This window comes from Genypterus blacodes, unplaced genomic scaffold (genome assembly GCF_046128005.1).
Source record: "Genypterus blacodes isolate CSIRO-AG114 ecotype Tasmania unplaced genomic scaffold, CSIRO-AGI_Gbla_v1 ptg000040l_1, whole genome shotgun sequence".
Taxonomy (NCBI): domain Eukaryota; kingdom Metazoa; phylum Chordata; class Actinopteri; order Ophidiiformes; family Ophidiidae; genus Genypterus; species Genypterus blacodes.
This window is the reverse complement of record NW_027466853.1, coordinates 1,857,286-1,876,546: the sequence shown is the minus strand read 5'-3', so window position 1 is coordinate 1,876,546 and position 19,261 is coordinate 1,857,286. Positions and strand designations below refer to the sequence as shown.

Sequence of the window (19,261 nt, the reverse complement as noted above, 5' to 3'; positions counted from 1 at the left end):
TGTGGTTTCAAATGACAATACAGCAACGTTCTGCTTGGTTTTGTCACTGTGGTTTGAATAATGTATACCTAGCGTCCTGCTGTCCATGCCATTGACACTGTGGGGCCTTCTGTCACTGCTGCCCAGTATAATATACTGATGTCCTTCTATAGCATCATGATCATCCATTTAAATTCAATCAATCTAGTGTATTGTGGTGTCTTTCTTTTTTTCTCCTTAGTCCAATTGTGCTCTAACTGTAACATGAGTTTTTAGCATCAATCTTTTTGAAAAAGCACTGACCATATAAAGTAGATCATTCACAATGGCATCAAAGACAAAGTGAGGAAACCACAGCCATAACAGCAGCAGAGGTTCCATAACTGGCAATTCAGCAACGTATATCACAGTCAAGTCAAGTCAAGTCAACTTTATTTCCATAGTCCAAAATATGGGCTTTACAGGCCCATAACATCAGGAAAATGCCCAGAGTTCTCCAGGAAGACAAGGAAAAACTCCACAGAAAACCTTAATGTATTAGGGAAAAAGGAAGAATTCCAAGAGAGATTCTCCTCCAGGAACGGCTGGGTGTGCAATAGGAACTACCTGCAGATGGCATAGGGGCCCACAGAGCCCTCGGAAACTGTCTCAAAAAGACTTAGGGTACAGGACAGAGGGTCCCTGATAGTGGCAACGTCTGAAGGTGCTGTCCTAGTGGGAGTAGAGTCTCATCTTAGTGTCATTAGTGCCGAAGTGGACCTCTATGTTATCACAGGGGTTCTAAAGTAACGTAGGCATGTACCGAACACAAGACGGGTGCGCATTACGCATGGAAAACTACCCTGGTGCATTTCCAGTACAAATGCAAGGTCGATGTAATATGTGATTTCCTCATATCGTTCTGCGTTTTGCCCCAGCACCACGAGAGAAAGACTAGTTATAGGATTAGGATTTATCATTATGCATAACTTGTATTTGATCTGAACAACATAGCTACTATGAACAGAAATGTTCACACTTGCCAATTTCGAAATATGTTATTGAGTTGAAAGGTAAACATAAACTAGTCAGCTGAAATAGATTCATTAAGCACTTACTGTATCTATTGATTTCATATTATTCAGGATAGTCCCAGGTGATGAGTGTTTTGTGTGACCACCATTTACCTCATGTAATGCAAGACATCACCTTTGCATTGAATTGATGACATTGTTAATTGTAGAATATTCTCCCTCTCCTCATCAACAGCTGTAAGACATTGTTGGATATTGGTTGGAACTGGAACATGTGCCGGTCCAGAGTATCACATACATGCTCAGTGGATGACATGTCTGGTGAGTTTGCAGGATGTGGAAGAACTGAGACATTTTCAGCTCTGAGGAATTATATACAGATCCTTGCAACAAAAGTGGGTCAAAACATGTGTGGTCCTTTAATAGACACAGAATGAGTGTATAAACCAAACAACAGTATTCTCAGTATCCTGAAGTAACACAAACACCCCTGGAAGAAAGGAGTATTTATCTATGATTCTAATTTGCTTTTTGGAAAGCAGTAGAGGCATGCATTGTACCGGTATGGCCACAGGGGGGCACTCTACTCTACTCCTTGAATTCTAGTAGCTTTTACATGCCTATCTCCCCAATAGAACACAGACAGATTTACAGCAACAATTATAATCTAACACTGGGCTCACACATTTATTGAATGTAGTTTAACAGTGAAATCATAATAATAATATAATATTTCACTTCAAATGCTTATTAATTACAGAAAGTGCCCTTGATTGTAAATAATACATTCTTAAATACCAAAGCTTCCCTATAGCACGATATGAGCTTGTGGCCATAACTGGAAAGTGACTGACTGTAAGTGAAATCCAATATATAATTTTAAAAAGTGTCTATATTGTACTGTAGGGTGTTGAAAAGGAGTTGACAAGATCAGTATTTGATTGATGTGTTCCACTTCTTCCGGTTACACCTCCTCAGTGGAGGTGCTGGCTGTATGGCAAGGAGGTAACTCTGCTTCAAACACATCATCCTCCATACTTTCTTCTATTGGCTTCATCTTTGACGAGCTCTTGGTGCCAGGTGATTTTTCTACAAAGACAAAAAATATATGAGGTTCATTCATTGGTATTATATATTAATTGTTTTATAATCTGTCCGTTAACATTAATACATCAGAACATGATGAACAGATAAACTCAGCTGAAGGTACTTTGACATCTTTTATATTGCTATCTATCTGGGATACACTGGAAATAAATAAATATCTGCTCCTAATGAAGCGCCCACTCTGTATTGCAGAATGTTTGGTAGTGTAACCGCGGTTCAACAGAAACGATTGTGTTAAACCTGGTCTTCCCTTGACTCTAACAGGTTATCCTGAAATCTAATGGCTGAATTACTGTGCAATTGCTTGTGGATATTCATGGTTCAATTAGTATGAATCTTGAAACTTTTTGGTGAGGTAAGGCTTGAAGGATTCCAAAACTGTATATTTGTTCCATCCTAACGTGTGTGTATTGTGGGTTTGTATGAACATAAAAGCCTCTACACGGGCTGATAGAATGGCTTCAGACTTTAATGAGTATTGCCAATAAAGCCAGACATTTGCTGCATATACTGCATATGATGGCCCTAATCATACTGTATTCATTTAAGTCTGTGAAATGGTTGTTTGACCACCTCAAGCTTCTGTTGCAATGTTTTGGTACAATATCATATCAAGAGGGACTTTTGTTTTATGCGAGTGCTGAACTTTTGCCTAGATCAGTCTACACAATTTTAGCCAAATCACTCCTTGTGCCCGTCACAGACACTTGTTAGGTCTGAGCAGAGACATGTCCTGACCCAATCTTGGCAGTGTCCTAGACATCCCCATCATGTAACTGGTACAAGTCTCAACTGCTCTTCAGATCTGACCAGCTCAGTCTGACCAGTCCTGTTCAATGAGCAATAGCCAATGAATGTGTGAGAGAAGGGAGAAGAGATAGAAACAACAACTCCATTCCTCAACATTCTGACTTTCTGTGTTTTCTTCCTTTTTTTTTACACCACTTGTGATTTGAGGATTCATTAAGTTGTGTAGTCTGAGTTTGGCATCAGCAAGAATGGTGTGGAGAGAACCCAGGCCCACTTTAAAGTGTGTCTGGAAAATGTCAGCCACTCAGATTGCACCGCTGAGATCATGGTGTTTGGATTACATTTATGCATATGTTGCAAAGTACAAGATAACTTTTTATGTTTTACCCAAAAAATACCCTTCGAGGTGAGATGAGCATTGATCAGATTTAATACAAAAATTGCATTTCAGCAATTAGATACTTTTTCCAAATAAATGGACGTGCCTGCAGATACAGATCACTATGAACAACTCAGGATTTTGTATTTCCATGCACATATATCATCACAGGATATTAATTGTAGGACAAAGACTAAGACTGCGGTTTTAAGTCATGATACCAGACAATAAAAGGAAAGAACAGGTTAGAAGGGAATCAAACTACGGAAAGATCGGCGTTAATTATAATGAATCGGTTTAAGGAATCTATGTAATGAGTTGGTTAATCACAAAGCGGACAGACTCCTTTGGGTTGGGGAGGGAGGAGTGATGGAGAAATAATCTAATCAAATAGATGGTCTCATAGCATTGTCAGGGAGTCCCAGCTGGAGGGTGGACAGGGAACACTGTCACAGATACAATCACGCACCCTGTCAGGCAGAAATCCCACAGCCACAGATGCTTGTGTACACATGAAAAAGGCATATGAAGCAGCAACTCACAAGGAAAACAGGCTGCACAGGAGTGGCATGAAGGAAGAAAGAGAAAGTTAGTTTACATTCCTTTGAATATGTTGTTGTGATCTTGCAAACGCGGAGTCATTTTGTTCTCCGATATGAAAAGTGTCACATCAGCATGGCAGGCTGGTGAATACATTGAATGATATATATCAAAGATATAACTGAAGACATGCTGTGGTAGTGGTTGTGAATGTGTTGTTCAGACGGGAGAGCACCACAAATAAAGTGAAACTCCAGTTCAAAGCCCTGCTGGCTGTACTTCAAAGCCTGATCAAAGGGTTAGCTAGCTAACGTCAGGCACCAGTCTGATTTTTCTGTCATGAACCTGCCTCACTTCTCGTCACGCTCTGCCGCCATGGTAACTTATGTTCCATGGCTAACTTGGTACAAACGTACATTTACACAATTTGCTGTTTTCAGTGAGACAGCCAAACATAAATGTGATGTTTTCCTGCGCAGCAAGTAAGCCAAGTCACTGTCAAGATGTGTTGGGTTGTGTTACTTACGCAGTGAGGAGCCAGCAGATCCACCACGTAGGATTTGGTTCAGAACGTCATCAGTGTCACTTGTGCTGGCCATGCTGTTCCTCATCTGCATCATAGACAGCTGGGAGCACAGGCTGGGCTGCCGATCCATCTTCTTCACCGCCTGGGTGAGAGCCACATCGTTATCATCTAGGTCAATGTCATGGTCACCAACATCAGACAAACAATTGGAATATCAACAATGTGACATCGATATGTTAACAAAATAATAATGTCTCACAAGAAAATGGATCATGAACTCAACTGTGGATATGAGTCTAGAAATAACTTTGTTAACTTATTTCCTACAAAGCTACAATGTCTTGTTTATATGTTTTTATTTCTACCAGCAATAAAATGGTTAGTATAAACAAGCTTTGAGATAGCTGAACGCTAATGAAGAGGTGAGCCCACCTTGTCACTGAGTGTGGGGTCGTTGAGAGAGTACAATTTGTTGGTGATGTCTTTGCCAATGAGGTACCTGAACACCTCATTGAGGAAAGTATCTGACTCCAGGAAGTAGGTGAGCCTCTCTCGAGACCAACACAGGAACTTACAGCTGTCCTCTGGCATAATGGTCACCTGTTTGTCAATGAGATGTGTTAACAAAGATAAGTGGAACTATATGCCATATCCATCACACAAACAAAGGAGACCTAAAAAACATATTCACACTTAAGGGTTAAGGTTTAATAGCACAGGGATTTGTTTCCTTTGGGCAAGTCAGAACACAATAATCACAGCCAAAAAACAGACACACCATCTTGGTCTGGTCCCAAAACAATCATTCACTAGTTTGATGTAGATAGATTTATTCATTGATGTAGAACTACATGATGAAAACTACATGGAAGAGACATGGTGTGTTTACATAAAGTGTGATTCTGTTACCTGGAACTTCTCTCCTCTGTGCATCTCAGTTGACCTGAACTCTGGCGAGTCAATGAAGGAGTTGGTATAGATGTTATGGAGGAAATGACCACGATATGACACCTTCATCCTTTCACAAAGCAAAGTCCAAACCACACAGTATACAGTATGTTTCAATTCATTTGAACTGCTAAACCTTTTGTTGTTAAACACTTGGGCTTAATAAATGAAGACTTTTAGAGAGAAATATTGGGCAATGAATAGATTGCCCAATATTTCTCTCTAAGAGTCTCATACCTAATCTGAAAGAATGCATTTCTCTTGTTGTAATGGACCTTGGTTGAGATTCTGGAAATTGCTGAATATTAATGTTTTGTCATCAATCTGAGGCTTTGTCAATTGTGAAAGAAAAACAAGATCAGCCTGACCTGGAAAAATACACAATTTTAACTGATATAACGACAGTCCTGAGTGACTTGCAGGCCCTTGCTAGCAGACACAAAGACCCAACTCAGTGAGCAGCATGACTTTTAATTACATGACTGAATCTTCATTTATTATCATTTTCATGTATTGAGGCCAAATTGAAAATGTGTTTTTTTTAAGCAGCAGTTCTTTTGTGACTACTGACAGAGACACAAATCCAAACTTCAGTTCAGCCAGAGTAAAAAAAAGCAATCATAAAATACTTAAGTTAAGGTCAAATAGTACTTACCTCCCTTTAATGAGAATGCTGAGGCGTTCATCAACAGAGGTCTTATCCTCAGCAGCATATGCTTGGCCTTTCTTCAGGGTCTGGATTTTGCAGAATTGTCCCGTCAACCTCTGAAACAATGCTTCCTTCACATGTAGAGGCTCAAACATCTTCTTGTAGACAGTTCTCAGCTCCCTGTCAATCTTGATCTAACAACGCACATTGACACAACTTCTGATACTTATCATCAGGATTTATCAAAATATAAATCAGTAATAGTAGGATTCAGAAATATGCCTTTGGTCTAAAAATATGTACTGAAAGAACTGCCAAAGAAGCACAGCAGCGGGCAAGTCCCTTGGCTCATTATGAAAAGTTGTGGTCTGATTCTGTCAGCAGACTGGAGCCCCCATTCTTACTAAAAGTCCCCTGATGGCACCATGGATTTTTTTTTTTAACTAAATCTAACCAACTCATTAATGTAAAGAAGGACCTAACACAGGAGAATATGCTGGAGAGGAATGAAGCCAGACAAAACACAATCTATACAGTCTCCCAAGCGTGAGTACATCAAGTGACAAGTCCCCTACATGTAAAATGACTGTGTGAATCTTAATAAGAACATTCTAAGGCATTAGGATACACAACTCACAGGCCTGCGCTTGTAAACGAGGAAGAACAAGTGCATGAAGTTGACCGCCAGAAACACCACATTCCAAACCATGACGTCCAGATTGCATCTGTATAGCGCCGCCCACAGAATGAACAAGCAGCATCCTGTAATGGACGAAGATGAGAGAGAAAACATAAAATATAAGTTAAATATAGAGGTGGTGACTCAATGTCCTAATCATAATAAATGGAATACTTTTTATGTCACAGCATAATTTGAGCTATACATTTATTTTGATATGATTCTGTTAATGTCAATAGGTTTCATTCTATTTTATATGGCATTCTTTGAACTAGTTATCTACAAACTGCCATGGCCTCTTTAAAATTACAGATGAGAGGTTATTAAAATATTCAAGCAAAAAGACATTTTGGTTGTATAACCTAAACATATTATATATATGTATATATATATATATATATATATATATATATATATATATATATATTGATGTAAATACTCTTTAATAGTTGACATTTATTCAAGTGTAATAAAGGAATTTTACATTTCCTTTGTTTGCATTTCAAATTGTTTGAATTTGACATTACTTGCATTACAAAGTGTTGCTCTTTCTCCATAACTGATTACAGATTACATGTGGTTTTCTTTGACATTATGCAAATATTCATGCTAATAATGTCCAGTTGATCCGTTCAACAAATAAAGGACAGCACAATGACATTTGTTTCTTCAAATGCGATTGTATTGGTTTTGCTGTCAGGAATCCAGATTGTTATGCAGGTATGAAGGGCTTCACTTCTTCCAAATTCATGGTCAAGAGTGTTAAGGTAAATAAGAGACACATGCTCAGCCTCTCTTGTTTGTATGTAGGCCTGCACAGCAGCTGCCTAAAATGGAAGGTGTGAGTCAGCTGTCTATAAACATGCATTTGCTTATCATGGACTGGCAGCTGAGAGAGAAGGGGAGAAAGAGAGAGGTCTTTATAGTCTTGCATAATCAAGCACATTTCCATAACTCTGTTTTTCTCTCACTGTCTGTCTCTCTCCCACCTACATTCTAATAAAATTCAATCAGCATGTTTGCCCTTCCTGTATGTATTAACCTGAGCAGAGAGTGAATAATGTTAGGGGCCGTGTAGGACTTGAATATTGAGACACTATTGAAACGCTCTCACACTCTCTACTGAAACACTCATACATACATACATACATACTCTGTAAACGTATGCAAGCTCATATATAAAACAATATACATACTCATCTGAAACACTTGAAAACACAACAGGTGAATGCACTTGTGGTGGTGGAACACACACAGGCAAACTGAGGACATGCCTGATCCCCCTGATCTAAATAAAGCAATCCAAAGACCATGCGACAAGCTTCCCACGCTGAATAATCTCACCAGAAAACAGGCAGCAGCACAGTCTTTCAGCGTCATCGATCCAAATTCTGGTTACCAATACCACAAACCCTTGCACTTTATGCATATTGGTTGATCTATGATCTATATAACTTTGCCCCTGTCTCTTTTTCTTCTTGTCTTTCTGTGTGATTCTCTCAGGAGCTAAAAAACGGACTCAGATATCTCTCCTGCTGCAATAATAAATCAATTCCAACATATATTTGAATAAATCTCCATCCTCTCCCCAATACTTTTACAGTTCTACATAGGAACATCCAAAATACATAATGCATTATCCCAAACACACAGCTGTCAGCGGGGCCACTTTCCTGTCATATGGCAGGGGCACCACCAGAGAAGCCCCTTAGCAATTATTAAGAAGCATTATAAAGTGACCTCACTTCACATCAGTAATCAGTAATCCCATATTCATGAAGTGAATTGTGTGCTGGGTGTGATATCAGCCTTATCAACTTGCAACGATTTCAAGTTGATTGAAATTGATAAGGTGGAAATGCAATGGAGGAAATGTCTTAATAAACCTAAACATTGTTAACTAGCAGTAACTAAGTACTTCAACCTCTTATGAGCATTTACACATTTTCAGCGCAAGTTGCATGTGCATTTTTATAAGTGAGGCCCCAGGCCAAAGGTGGGATACATTTGTACGTGTAAGTTATTTTACTGCAACACTGTGATCATTTGTAATTGTTCTTCATTTGGACTCATAGCTCATACAAACCAATTACCTTCCTATGTAATGGATAGACTTCTCACCATTATTTACCTTTTCACTTTTTACCAAAACTACTTGGTAAAGAGGAAAAAACATGATTCTCTTCTCTATAGCTCCATGATCAGTAAGTTACTGAGGACAGGGTGCCATTAAAATGGAATAAAATAAAACCTCTGTATATTACATTACAAGCATTTTATCCAAAGCGACTTACATTACATTACCACCCTTCGCAGAGGGGGGAGCAATTGAGGGTTCAGTGCCTTGCTCAGGGGCACCTCGGCAGGGGCTCGAACCAGCAACCCTCCGGTTCCCAAGCGGAAGCTCTACCCACTGAGCTACTGCCTCCCGTATATGTAGAATCTGGATCGTGATATCTGATCTCAAGACTTGCATGATGCTTTTAGTACAATGAATGATGACAAAGCTCCTTAATTTACTTTTGTCTATGTATTGTTATTCATATACCAAACTAATTATTAACTAACTAACTAACTAATTCATACAGGGGTTTTTTCATCAGATACTGTCTTCCTTCAGTTGTCTCTGTAAGGCCCTTTGAAATCATGTAACTGTATATAAATAAACGACCTCAACTTGAACTTGTGCTTCTCAAACCAAAGCCACATTTCCCATAAAACCCATTGCTTCCTGTCTCTCCCCCCCCCCCCTCCCCCTCCCAGGAGAAGATAAACACTGGAAGTTTTTTTTTCTCCATTGGACATTCACTTCTTCTGTCATCACACTCTGTCCTTCAGCACCAATGAGCTGTCATTTCTTAAAATTATATAATTTAAATAACACAACTTTTGTAGGCAAATATTGTGTACTTCTTCTCTGATTGCTATAGCTTCAAGTTACATTGTGGAATCAGGTTTGTGTTTAACATGACATTCTGTCAACTTGAATTTATAGAATTATTCTTCATTTCTATCCTCTCTGTGATATCATTTTTCACTATGACTCATGTTTACTTTTAGTCCAGAAACAAACAGTACTCATACCATTGTTGATAGAAATACTGCTTTGTTACAATTTATTCATTTAATATAATTAGACTCACAATTTTGATTAGGGTCAGAAAAAATGTTGGCCTGTTGACACACAAGAGGCTGTGATAAATTTAGCATTCCCAGTTACTATCAGCTGTGCTTTCATTCCCACCGTAGGAATGCCATCAGTTGGTGCCACTGTGCAATCACCTGTCATCAGCAGGAGGCGCAACAGGATCATGTGCAGGGCCAATGTTGTGGGGATGACGAGCCCCAGGAGCAGGGATAGATTACTCAGGTGGAAAATCAGGTGGTGGGTCTGCTCCCACTCCTGGCAGGATGTGGCATTGTTCTCTGACAGACCACCGAGAGCATCTGTAGGGAAGCTCGCCGGTGTGGTGAAGAGGAGAGAGGAGATGTCAGGAGTAGAAGACATCCTGCTGGAAAGTCACCTAGAATACAAAGGCAGGGTTTGAGAATGTGCATGTTGAATCAAGCAGGCTTCAAAAGGAAAGATTTTATTGACGGCGAGCAGATTTGGGATTTTTTTGTCGCAGACAACGACAAACTAAGGGATTAAGTATCAATCCTGTCACAATACAGTATCATGGCCGGCCTGCATGGAAACTGCAGAAACCCAAGCCATATCAGGCCTTTTCAGAGTCACTCCTCATCAGGATGTGCTGCGTTCAAGTGCTCATCAGAAGGTGGTACATACCAAAAGGTTGAGTGGTACATACGACTTCAATGCTTTGAGTGGTCCTTGGAAGAAATGACAATTATGGTAGTGCAGAGGATTGTAATACTGCTTTTGTTCTTTTCCAAAAATAGATATTTGGTATTGTTTGGACACTGTCTGGTCTGTGAGAACAAGAACATGCATTCACCTAGTTGTCTCCCAGTCAGAAGGTAGCATCAGTAAGCACATGCACACAATTGAAAAATGGATCAAAGTCAGTTCAAATACATTCTAAAAGTCAATAAAACTGTAATGAATATACAGAATATATATATATATGTGTGTGTGTGTGTGTGTGTGTGTGTGTGTGTGTGTGTGTGTGGCAAACAGGCTGCATTAAAGCCTTTTCTTAAAGAGCTGAGAGCTGGGGCCAGCAGATCAGCTGAAGGTTTATTCCATAAATAAAATAAATAAATAAATGACATAAAACAAATAAATGTGTGTCATCAAACTAAACGCTGCTTCTCGAAAAAGAGCGAGCAGAGCAGAACCAGATGATACTGGAAGAATAAAAGAGGCTATTTTTTTTACCGAACGTGATTTTGAAGTGAGATGATTTTATAGTAGAAATTAAATGATGTCACATTAGCATTATATGGTGCGGCTCACTAGTCCATGAAAACAAATCCCACTAAATATTGTCTATTTGAGATGTTCCAGAAATCAAAAGCACAAAATGAAATGCGTTTCCTGTGCAAATCCAGGCCACACAGACCGATGCCCTCCCGCTGTACTGATGAGGGTCGTGTGGGCTCACAGACAGTGAGTGAACTCGCTTTGTATACCCAGCATGGGGCAGCAGGCTCGAACAACTTTCCAACAAAGTAATGAGGGAAATGCTCACGTACTTACCGATTCAGCAGCGGCCGATGTCAGTATTCTCTGTATGGATGTTTGCAAACCGATGCTCCCTGGCAGTGAGCTCCTGAGTGTGTGTGTGTGTGTGTGTGTGTGCTGGACCCTTGGCTGGGGGGCTGCACAGTGTGAGCGGCGCATTCCACTCTGCTGACAGGCGGGAGACTAAAATGGGCAAGAAACGGAGACGGTCCCTTGCCTGCAATGACTTAGAGTGCCGACAGGGGGCGACCAGGGAGCACAAACGGTCTTACAGTTTGTCGTACATATATTTGTTCTGCCATTATCTAATATGCTTTGTGTCAATGTCATTGTCTGTGCAAATATGTTTTCGTGAAGTAGCACAGTTACAGTGGCTGATTGAGTCTCTGTATGTTGGTTTGCAAATAAATCTTTAGATGGTCAAATGAAAGTGAAAGTTTTCATGTAAGTCATTTTTAAACTATCAAATTCTGTGTAGCAACCAAACCAAACCCTCTGCTAAATTCAGTGTTTCTTAAATTAGTAATTCATAAAAATCATCAAATCATCAAAATTCAGTAAATCATTCTGATATCACAGCAGCTTTAGTGGATTGCTTTGATTCAGAAGACTCTTCACAGATATATCTAAATGTCCTCCATCATGTATTGTGTTATGTAATTAAACAAAATATGTGTCCAGGTGTCAATAGCAGCATGGGCAGACAAATGTATAACTCAGCCCAACTTTCTTCTTAAAAATTAATAGTAACTGACGCTGTTTAATATTTTGTAAAGGACACAGAACACGATCTGATACGTACGTACAAAAGCTTTTCAGCAGAGATGAAAACACCAGAGTATTTTCATGCTATGGCAATGAAATGCTGAGAGGCTCATCTCCTACTGCCTCGCCCACACTTGATTGACTTGTTACAGCGTATTGCTCATGTGTATCACCCAATTTCACAAGTGACACGCCACAATCCAAAATACAACATTTTATTCCACTTAACAACACAACACTTGAGATTCAGAATCTCTTCTCAAGGGAGACCTGCTAAGACAGCAGAAGAAATCTGTACATAACCATAACATGTAACACTTTTACATCATAAAATTACAACAAGGGATTTAAAAGCACAATGTACATAAACCACACCAATAAAACAAAAACTCCATCACTTCTCAAAAACATCTACATATTGATGCCAACTAACAAAGAACCCACAACAAAACACCTGCTGAGAGCCACCAGCAGCAACAAGTTCTTATTTGTAAAAGGTTCCAGGAGAATGGAGCTGCATGTATAAGAGGCCTTTTCCTCAGCTGGGTAAGCCTCTGGACCAGGACACCTCTAACAAAAACAAGTCCTGTAAGTGTTTCCAAAGAGCTGTCAGAATGTTTATATAAATGACTATGTCATCAGCAGACAAGTGTACACTGGCAGCTAATAACAGCACCAGCGATGCTGTGTCTGTGCTCAGTCCTCACAAAGGCAAAATTGCTAAACGTACTACCGTTAGTTATTTTCATTGATGTCTCTGTACTGTACAGTCTGGTCATTTAGGGATATGTGAACTTTTCCATTAAAATTTAAATGTCAGAGATCTGTATCAATCTAAATTGTATTCATAATCTGTGATTTTAGGATGACAACATATATAACACATATACAATGTAAGAAAACTATAATAAGTGTCTATATGCTGGAAGAAAATAATATCTGCTAGAAAAGCATACAGATGATTTCCTATCAATTTAAAAATGGTTAAGGATAAATATGTCATATAAAGCTTTGTCCCACAACTTAGATGTTACAAACAACATTCAGTATAAGAATCTCAAATCAATTTAAAATAGAAAATTAAATATGTACACATTAAATATGTAATAAATTAAGCATTTTTATTTTGTTAATATCAGTCAATGTTTTCAAAACAATATTACAGAGAATGAACAATATGAAACATTTATTTGAACATTCACTTTGCAAACAAACCCTTAAGATATAATATGCATAAAAATACACCAACCTATGATGATTTTATTGCTCATTGCTCATTATTTCCTGTCTCCAGTGCAGAGCTGGCACTGGCATTTAACTACAGAGCAACAATGCACATTCATACACTGTAAACACTCTACATAATGTATACATATTCTAATAATGTACCATAAAGTGCGTCCTAAATACTAATACTAAGTACTAGACACAGAGCAAAACTAACACTGTATGGTGGAACACTTAAACCTACAGCCATGACAACAGCCAGACCTCATTCTGTTTGTCAGTGAGCAGTACATGCTGAAGCTCCTCCCAGCCTTACAGGAGGACATCTTCATGTTCTAATTCGGTCTCAGGCATGTGAGTGTAACTTGGTAACTGGAGATCCTCACAGTGCCCACAGCTGTCAAAAGCCGTGATGTTTTTCTGCTTGATACGGTGCACAATCAGGGTGAAGCTCTCAGAAGCAGCAGCTTGATGGGGTTGAATACAGCTGAATGTGCACCGTAGCTATAGTCAGGGTTCATTCTGTGTTCCAGTGTCACTGAGCAGTGTGTGCTGTGGCTGTCCTCCCACCCTGCACCGGCACTTGCAGGAAGACAGATGCCCTTTCCGATTCTGTCCCAGGTGCATTACAGCAACTCGGTAGGCGGACATCATAGCGGTGTCCGGAGCTATCATAGGCCTTGGCGCTGAGGGAGTACAGCTTCTCCGCAATGTCGTTGCGCACAATAAGGGCGAAGATCTTGGCTATGTAGCGATGCTTGGCAAACAGTAGATAGAGTTTCTTTCTCCTCCATGCCACATATCTACCACCGTTATCAGCACGCAACGTCACCTATGGAGAACACAGCAACAAAATAAGATCAAAAGCAGCCATTCCAGTGTTTGCTGTAGGAATGCAAATGTAATCTTATAGCCCCATTTACACCTTGAATTATAATACAATATCTGTAATCAAATATGTTATCTGGATAATGACACCTGACAACACAGGGTATGTTCTAGCTCCCTGCTCTACACACAGCTGTTCAGCTCAATCAGGTGTGTTGATGAAATGCATCTTCAAAGAACAGACGACAGGGGAAATGGAAATGGGCCGGACTGGAAAGATGGAGAAACCCAGAAATAGGTTATAAACGCTTGGAAGTTGAAGTTAACCTGGAATACACCTTCCTCTGATGGCCGTAGAGAGTCCCACTCAGGTGAATCCAAAAATTGGAAGGGGTAGATATAATGCAGAAACTCCCCGTTCACTGTCACCCGAATTCTAGGGAGAACGAATGGAAAGCTGTCATGACATCAAAAATGGGACACATTAAAGGGCTTTACAGAAAAACAACATCACGTGGATTAGCTGCTACTGTATAAAATCAAATTTCATAGCATGTTGTACTTCTGACCACAACCAAACATACTGTGATAGTTCTAGTGTGGGCTTGGGTACTGAGCCTCAACACAACAGTGCTGCTGTGCCTGACATCCTGGCTGAGCTTCAGTCTGTGTGCTGATGTTGGTGGTGTGAAATACGGCGTGTCAGAGCATCTTACCGACCTTACTTCAGTTTAGTTAGTAAGCTCTCTGTTACCAGTTGCATGAAGTCACTGAAACATCAACGGGTTAACACAGCACCTTCACTAAAAATAACGAAGCCTCAGTGAATGAAACATTAGAAGAAAAGGTGAAAGCTCTTCTCTCTCTTTGAGGCTCATAAAACGCCATTCTTTGCTGTTAACCTGAACACAGAAGTACACACAGACTCAGAGCCCAAGCACAACAAACCATACGAATGAAATATAGTCTACTGTATTAATATTGCTCCCCTCTTTCTGCATACACACGCACTTAATAAGCACCACATTTTCTCTAATACTACATTCAGAGCTTTGTAGTGCAGTGCAGTGTACTAAACACGTCCTCTGGAACTGATGTGGGCTTGTTTTTGTTTTTGAAATCCTGTCTTGTTGGTCACCTGCCGGACAGCAGCACTGACAGCTTATCGATGGGGGTTTTCCCCTCAATGGCGAAGCAGTGGTCCTTCTCTATGGTGTGGATGTCTCCCTCACAGCAGGCTACTATCTTCCCAAAATATGTCAGCGACACTCCGAGCTTTTTGAACACGCAGTTATAAAGCTCCTGGAAGTCTTTATCAAAAGTGACGCTCCGCAGCCTGTAAGCGACGTGCAGGACTTGAGCCAAACAAGCGGCGAAGAGCGCGAAGCTCCAAAGGAACGCGTCCGTGCTGCACGGGTCCGTCCACGCCCACAGAAAGGTGCAGAAGAAGCCCAGGGTCAGGAAGGTGAACAGGTAGAAGAGGCCGTAGAAGCCGCTTCCACCCATGAACCCCAAGAAGAGGAAGATGTTGGCGAGGTGGAAGACGGGCCCCTCGGAGCCGCCTCTCCACGCCTCACACAGCGGGTGGGAGTCCGCCGCCGACTCCGCGGTGAAGTTCAAGTGGTCAACGTCTGGAAACTCCATGGTCACAAACAGCGTGGAAACATCTCCCAGTGCAAGTTCGGTTCACTCCATGGTGAAACACATATATGGTAAACCCGTCAGACACAGAGCAAGTGTGACCACATTACAAATAGACCGGAACAGACCGGAAATCACTTACATGTGGAAAATAAGATGAACAGAGAGTCACCGGCTTTATAAAACCTGCTTAATTCAAAACATGGCTAAAAGACATTTACACAATGACAGTGAATCTTGACATCAATATATTCTATTAAAAATAGTTGGATTAATAAACTGTAATTTATTATAATAGGACAAACATTGTTCAAATAGTCAAATGAAGTCACTTTTATTTGTTTGGCCCTTTGTAGTGGCTCCTTGTAGATTTGAAGTTCTGAGCTGACATCGTTTAACACGATTAACAAGTAATAAATAATAATACCGTGATTATAATGCCCCCGTCAGACCGGTTGATCGCAGCGCAAATTGTGAATCCCCCTGGATTAACAAAAAAGTACAAATTATGTCACAAATTCTAAAAAAAAACAGTGAGTAGAAAAGACAGAAGAAATGGAAGCAGAAGAAATGAAAGCACTGAAGTTCAGCCATGGGTGGACAGAGGGTCCTTGTGCAAGTTCAAACGTTTTCTAAATCAAAAGAAAAAGACAACGCCTGACTCCTGGGAGATCAATGTTGATCTCCCAATTTATAATCCTGTATCCTGTAAATGGGACATGCTGACAAAAACAGTTATATTTCAACCATTTGCATTGATCAACGTTAATCAGCAGTTCACAAGATTCGTTTCTGTCCCATGGCAGGACTAGAAACAGGCCACCAAGACAGAGAAAGGACAACAAGACTGACAAGAAATTGCGAGCTCATGGCTACTTTATTTTGAAGGTCACATTTGCTCCTATCTCTGTCTATCGTTATGAGGCTTGACTCATCTTTAAAATGTGATCCACCTGTGACACTAAAAATGACATCAGTGTTCTTAGTGATTCAAAGGGCCAACAATAAATACGTCAATAAGACATTCAGTATGTAAACCATACTCTGTACTGTGTTCAATGCAAAACATTAATCAAGTCAAAAAGTGGATAGCATCCCATTGTTAAAATTATGTGCATATCAATACATATATGAAATACATATACAATATAAATAATTGCATGGTCCAGGTTCAAGTTCAGTAGTTCAGTCTTATTTATCTCTTAGAATTAATGCTGTCTTAAAGCAAAGGTATGGAATTGAACTCCAAATGTATGGAATTAAATATATTTTGAATCCTCATCTTAAGTTTCTGCATGTTCAGGTGATTGTTTACTGCACTTATTTATGTGCATGTTCATCCTTCATCCTTCATCTTTCCCACACCACTAACCCTTAAAGAACACCAAAGCACAACAGAGTGAACCCAAAGCATGATATATGCCAAAAGAAAGACAAATAAGTTGCAGATTGCTCTCTGAGTGTGACATTTATCAGGGTGGATGAATCCAGAAATACAGGATGATATGGCCGCTTGTCTGTATTTTATTGTCCTCCATCTGTCATGGCCGGTAAGGGGACGTTCTAAACCTGGACTTAACTGTAAACTATACTTAATTATCACTTATTTCATCTTCAGACATATCACAAATCCGTCTAATTATTTCTGTGATTGTCTGTCTGATTATTTGATTGAAAAGTGAAGACTGGCACATTTGTAGAATGGTCCAACAATAAGATGCAAGAAAATGATGAAGACATAGAGGCGATCATAACTGCAGAGAAAGAACTTCACCATTTCTCGAAATATTTATAGCTTTCAGTTGATTTAGTAGTTAGTCTCTTTGATTGTGTTGGTTTGAATACATACAGCAGTATCAGCGTCCACACAACATACAGTCTTTAGATGCATTTGAGCATTCAGAGCCTTCAGATGTTTCCTCATTAATCTGAATCGTGGAGGTCTGTGATCTTTTGGTCAGAAATAGAAGCAGCCATCCCTCTGTGTACCTGTTGAAGGTCACTCTGTCTGCTGGAAGGACAAACCTATCTGGGACAGCAGTCAGAGGCGGACAGGTCTATTTTCCATAATGTCAGGCACAGGCAGTCCCTGCTGCTGCCTCAGAACTGGTGCAGATCACAGGCCAGCTATTTCTGTTGGATGCAAGACGAAGTTGTACATGAATTTTATATAAGGTTGCCAATACAATACAAGCAAAATGTATCTGTATAAATAACTTAGGACAGACTGGTAGCATAGTAGCTCACTGAATATTACAATTTTCAAGTTGTAAAATTGTTATTATCCGATTTCCAACACCACCTGAATGCAGCATTGTGATTGCACTGGAATGCACTGTGACTGCAACTGACAATGGGCAGACACAGTGTGGTGTAACTTTAATCTCACAGTCTGCATTGCATGTTATGGATACACATTTACACAGATAGATATCTAACAATACACTAAACACAAGAAAACGTTTGGGTTGGACTTCCGGGTTCCTTTAAACAAAGACAATAACACTGTGAGTGACACAGTGACAAAAGGAAGAGATGAGAATGGAAGAGAGCTTCACAGAGCAGAAGAGCGCTCTGCTTTATTCTAGATTAGGCTGTTAGAAACAACTAGAACTTCACAAATAGTGGTTTCACTTTTGTTCTCAGCCTCAATTTGTGCTGCTAAATCTACACTGTGGATGTTACAGATTTATTACTGTGGTTCTGTGGGAAATAAACAATGTATTAATTGTGATCCTATGTGCCACAATGAGCCCAGTAGAATAGTAATAAATGATGTAATATCAATGAGTTGTCCCGTGTTGACTGTAAACTCTGTTGTCGTTGTGTTTGTAGTGTGTGTGTGAGCAGGAGACAAAAGAAGACCATTAGCAGTAATGCTGGTGTGTATGCAGAGAATAATACAGTGTGTTGCTGTCAGAATGCACACATGTCCACACACACACACACACACACACACAGCAGCGGTGTGACTGGTCCTCAGAGACACACAGTCATTATTCATTTCTTTCAGAAGATGCACTCTGCTGTTGTCTGCCACAGCTCTGTTATTTTTAACCGTCCCTGGAAGGAACAGAATGTGTGTTGGCAGGATAGCTGTGGCAGAGATCCGGCATGATGCTGGAGCTTCTCAGATTTCATCGGCCCGTGTTGCTCCCCCGCACTGCTTATTTTCACTCTCTTCCTGCTCCACCCATAGCTGTATGACTGAAGCAGGTGTGTTTAGCTGTGGTGATGTGTGGTCTAATGCTCAAGAGTGTCAATAAATTATCTTGTTATTACATTTACATACTATATTACACTGATCTGAGGCACCGAGCACGACCACAGCACACCAGGGCCGTCACACAATAACACACTCCATAACGCATTAGACTGATGCAAAGACAGATAAGAGCTTTTTGTGCTGCTAATGATACTCCTATAGTCTCCTAATTGCTTGAAATAGCCTTGATAATTAATGACACATAATTATCTGTCTGGAAACTAATCACAGCGTGCCACAGTGCACTCTGACCAATACACCTGTGTGTGACTGAACAGAGAGCCCCATTCCATCTCATATACTGTAGGTAAGCACCT

At 40.1% G+C, this 19,261-nt stretch overlaps 1 protein-coding gene across 1 annotated transcript; it reads right to left on the bottom strand.

Annotated features, from left to right (window-relative positions):
• Window positions 1-1,387: 1,387 nt before the first annotated feature.
• LOC142999038 (uncharacterized) lies at window positions 1,388-15,682 on the bottom strand. Its single transcript, XM_076148429.1, has 10 exons — window positions 15,177-15,682; window positions 14,366-14,474; window positions 13,750-14,042; window positions 9,853-10,088; window positions 6,529-6,653; window positions 5,898-6,085; window positions 5,204-5,312; window positions 4,727-4,894; window positions 4,295-4,436; window positions 1,388-2,081 (listed from the first exon to the last, which is right to left on the bottom strand). The coding sequence occupies exons 1-10, from the start codon at window positions 15,680-15,682 to the stop codon at window positions 1,957-1,959; spliced, it is 2,001 nt and encodes a 666-aa protein (XP_076004544.1). The 3' UTR covers window positions 1,388-1,956.
• Between the last annotated feature and the right edge of the window lie 3,579 nt (window positions 15,683-19,261).

Bases quoted from the DNA above. Each gene is read 5' to 3' on its own strand.
- LOC142999038 (XM_076148429.1), bottom strand. From the start codon at position 15,682: ATGGAGTTTCCAGACGTTGACCACTTGAACTTCACCGCGGAGTCGGCG. The intron at 14,475-15,176 runs GTGACCAACAAG...CGTTCTCCCTAG, and splicing joins TCAGTGCTGCTGTCCGGCAG to AATTCGGGTGACAGTGAACG. The intron at 4,437-4,726 runs GTGGGCTCACCT...GCTCTCACCCAG, and splicing joins ACCCCACACTCAGTGACAAG to GCGGTGAAGAAGATGGATCG.